The 3,744-nt window shown below is 40.0% G+C and overlaps 1 protein-coding gene across 1 annotated transcript; it reads right to left on the reverse strand.

Moving 5' to 3' along the window:
• Positions 1–690: 690 nt before the first annotated feature.
• LOC107679461 (protein zer-1 homolog) lies at positions 691–3,674 on the reverse strand. Its single transcript, XM_016475011.1, has 5 exons — positions 3,460–3,674; positions 2,726–2,767; positions 1,369–1,488; positions 1,128–1,243; positions 691–1,051 (listed from the first exon to the last, which is right to left on the reverse strand). The coding sequence occupies exons 1-5, from the start codon at positions 3,472–3,474 to the stop codon at positions 784–786; spliced, it is 561 nt and encodes a 186-aa protein (XP_016330497.1). The 5' UTR covers positions 3,475–3,674; the 3' UTR covers positions 691–783.
• Positions 3,675–3,744: the final 70 nt, after the last annotated feature.

The following is a 3,744-nucleotide window of genomic DNA, read 5'->3' on the forward strand; positions in this document are numbered from 1 at the left end:
GACAGACAGACAGATGACAGAGAGACAGACGACAGACAGACGACAGAGAGACAGACGACAGACAGACAGATGACAGAGAGACAGATGACAGACAGAAAGACAGTTCAGTGACGAGGTTAAAAATGTCTTTTAAACAGATGACATTGGTCTGATTTTATATCTTTAGTTTCTCAGCCATTAGACAGGCAAACCTGTATATCATTAAGATGATTTAATTAATCAAATCAGTGATGATGTTAACCCTTGTGTGTCCATTTAAAAAAAATTACAGTCCTTAGAGGATAAAACAGTCATAAAAATATTATACATTAATATATATTAATATTTTTCCACTTACATAGATTTTTTAACCAACATCAGTTTTGACCTACAAAAATTTCATGAATTTTCAAGATTTTAACCCTGTAAGTGCCAGTTTGTTTACATAATGCCCCTGTTGTTTTTTCATGAAAAAAAAAACACAGAAAAAATAATTTTCCATGTACTAAATACTACACAGAAGTTTGTTCTGGATTATTACAGTCTAGGATAAGTCAACGATTAGAAACAATATTAATTTTGATGCATTATTTTTTCTGACTTTTACCAATCACACAAACAACACCCTGATATATAAAATGGTAAAAATGTTGAAGCCATGTCAACAGAATGGAAGCCTATTAACAAAGAAAGCATGATGTTATGCCAACATGGCACATTCAAAACACAATACTGCATTTTATTGGATGTTTTTGCCCCGAAGGTCCGGAGTGTCACTATTTTTGTACCTAGCGTAAAAGAGATTTATGAACAGAAAAATACTAGTAATTTTATGGTCTTTGCATTAACACAAAATGAAATGTCCCCAAGGACTCTGACGTGCCTGTAGTTGATGTTGCGTCGCGAGCTGACGTCCCAGCTCTGGATGGCCGCCCACATTTTGTCCATGACGTGTGTCCTCCTGGGCTCCTCCATGGTCCAGACCTCCGGCCCGTCGAACATGATGTGTGACAGGACTCCGCAGGCATTATAGGACACCTCGATGCCGTCCGCTTTACTGTCCAGCAGCTCACTGCGAGCAGAGCCGCGCCGTTAGACACTCACACAGCAAACACTGAGCCAATGAAGTGCAGAGAAACACTTCACACCTGAACACCGTGATGAACTGCTTGGTCAGCAGCTGCGGCCTCAGCGCCTTCACTTCGGCCACGTTACCCAGCAGCCCCAGCATGTTACGGTGCAACTCCTGCTTATCAGGAAACTCCTGCGAGAGAGCAGAAACCAAGCGGATGAGGGAGGAGCAGAGATTCTGCTGACAATCATTCATTATTCAGGCTGCGTTTGGGACGGCCGTATACAATATATACACTAAAACTGTGATGAACGGACCTTCAGACAATCCAGGAAGAGATTCATGCCGTTACACTCCAGGAACATCTGACAGTTATCAGGCGTCTCGTCTGTGATGTTCCAGAGCGCACTCCACGAGAACTCCATTACCTGATCACACTAAACACACACACACCAGCGTTAACTCTGACTAAAACCAGAAAAACATTTCCATTAGCAGAATCACATACAATTAAAAACATTCATTACTTCGTACAAAAAACAAAAATGTTTTTATGACTTGTAATAACATGTATAATAACAAATTAAATTAAATATAAAAAATAAAACAATTTTTATTACTTTAAATAAAATTACTTGAAATTAAATGTTTAAAAAGTACACTTATTTTATTTCCAAGGCAATATTTCTCATATTCATTTAATTTAAGTTGAAGTGCAAAATAACTAAACAAACAAAAACGAATAAAAATGACAAAAACACAATAAAACTACTGAAACTGCAGTTAAAATTAAAATGAAAACAAAAATGTTAAATATGAACAAAACTATAATAGTATATCAGGGATACTGAAATAACACTAGCACAGGCGTCATGAACAGAATGAATCAGCGATGAGTCTGACTCACTAATGAATCAGCGATGAGTCTGACTCACTAATGAATCAGCGATGAGTCTGACTCACTAATGAATCAGCGAGGAGTCTTACTCACTAATGAATCAGCGATGAGTCTGACTCACTAATGAATCAGCGATGAGTCTGACTCACTAATGAATCAGCGATGAGTCTGACTCACTAATGAATCAGCGAGGAGTCTTACTCACTAATGAATCAGTGATGAGTCTGACTCACTAATGAATCAGCGAGGAGTCTTACTCACTAATGAATCAGTGATGAGTCTGACTCACTAATGAATCAGCGAGGAGTCTTACTCACTAATGAATCAGTGATGAGTCTGACTCACTAATGAATCAGTGATGAGTCTGACTCACTAATGAATCAGTGATGAGTCTGACTCACTAATGAATCAGTGATGAGTCTGACTCACTAATGAATCAGTGATGAGTCTGACTCACTAATGAATCAGTGATGAGTCTGACTCACTAATGAATCAGTGATGAGTCTGACTCACTAATGAATCAGTGATGAGTCTGACTCACTAATGAATCAGTGATGAGTCTGACTCACTAATGAATCAGTGATGAGTCTGACTCACTAATGAATCAGTGATGAGTCTGACTCACTAATGAATCAGTGATGAGTCTGACTCACTAATGAATCAGTGATGAGTCTCACTCACTAATGAATCAGTGATGAGTCTCACTCACTAATGAATCAGTGATGAGTCTGACTCACTAATGAATCAGTGATGAGGCTGTTTCGGTAATGACTCACCATTCTGTCCTGCAGCTTCTTCTGGATCAGATTCAGCATCGTCTGTGACAAGAACCATTCGAACCATTAGATCAGTGTTTCTCAACCCTGGTCCTGGGCGCCCCCCAGCACTGCACATTTTGTGTGTCTCCCTAATCAAACACACCCGATTCAACTCATTAGCTCATTAAAAGAAACTCCAGGACCTGAAATGGGTGTGTCAGATAAGGGAGACATACAAAATGTGCAGTGTTGGGGGGGCGCTCAGGACCAGGGTTGAGAAACACTGCATTAGATGGACACAGATGCTATGCGTTACACGCTATTCCCTTTTTGAAAGCATTAATGAGAAATGCACTGATGGTATTAGACATATGACCACATATACAGAACACATCAAATACAGTAAACAGAAGCTCAAACACACCTTACTGGTTCAGTGTTGGGAATAAAAGCCTAAATTAAATGTTCATCATATAAAGCGATGAAATGTCTCTCCTCAGAAGACTTGGATTAAACTCCTCGATTCATATGGATTGCTTTTATGATGTTATTATAAGCTTTTTTTGGAAGATTGAAAATCTTGACTATCAAGACTTTCAATGGATGGACAAAAATGATGAGGGAATATACAGAATGATAATTTTTGAGTGAACCATCGCTTCATAAATGCAGCACATTACAGATTACTGTCCAGAACCAGAGCGAACATCTCAACTTCACAAACACACAGAGCTCAATGAGCAGCACACAACCTTGACGAATCCCATCTTGCCAACGGCTTCTTTGTGGTCGTTGTCGACCTGACAGACGAGTGCGTTACACAGATGGACAGCGATGCGCTGGATGGACTCGTCCTGACGCGCCGGCTCCAGGATCTTCAGCAGCAGCAGATTGACTCTGTGATACTGGAACTCCAGCTCCTCAGGAATACTGAAGTTACAGAGCGTCAGACAGCAGTTCCTCTGGACCTGCACACACACACAGACACACACACACACACACACACACACACACACACACACACACACACACAGACA

This window comes from Sinocyclocheilus anshuiensis, unplaced genomic scaffold (genome assembly GCF_001515605.1).
Source record: "Sinocyclocheilus anshuiensis isolate Anshui unplaced genomic scaffold, SAMN03320099.WGS_v1.1 scaffold7648, whole genome shotgun sequence".
In the NCBI taxonomy this organism is placed as follows: Eukaryota; Metazoa; Chordata; class Actinopteri; order Cypriniformes; family Cyprinidae; genus Sinocyclocheilus; species Sinocyclocheilus anshuiensis.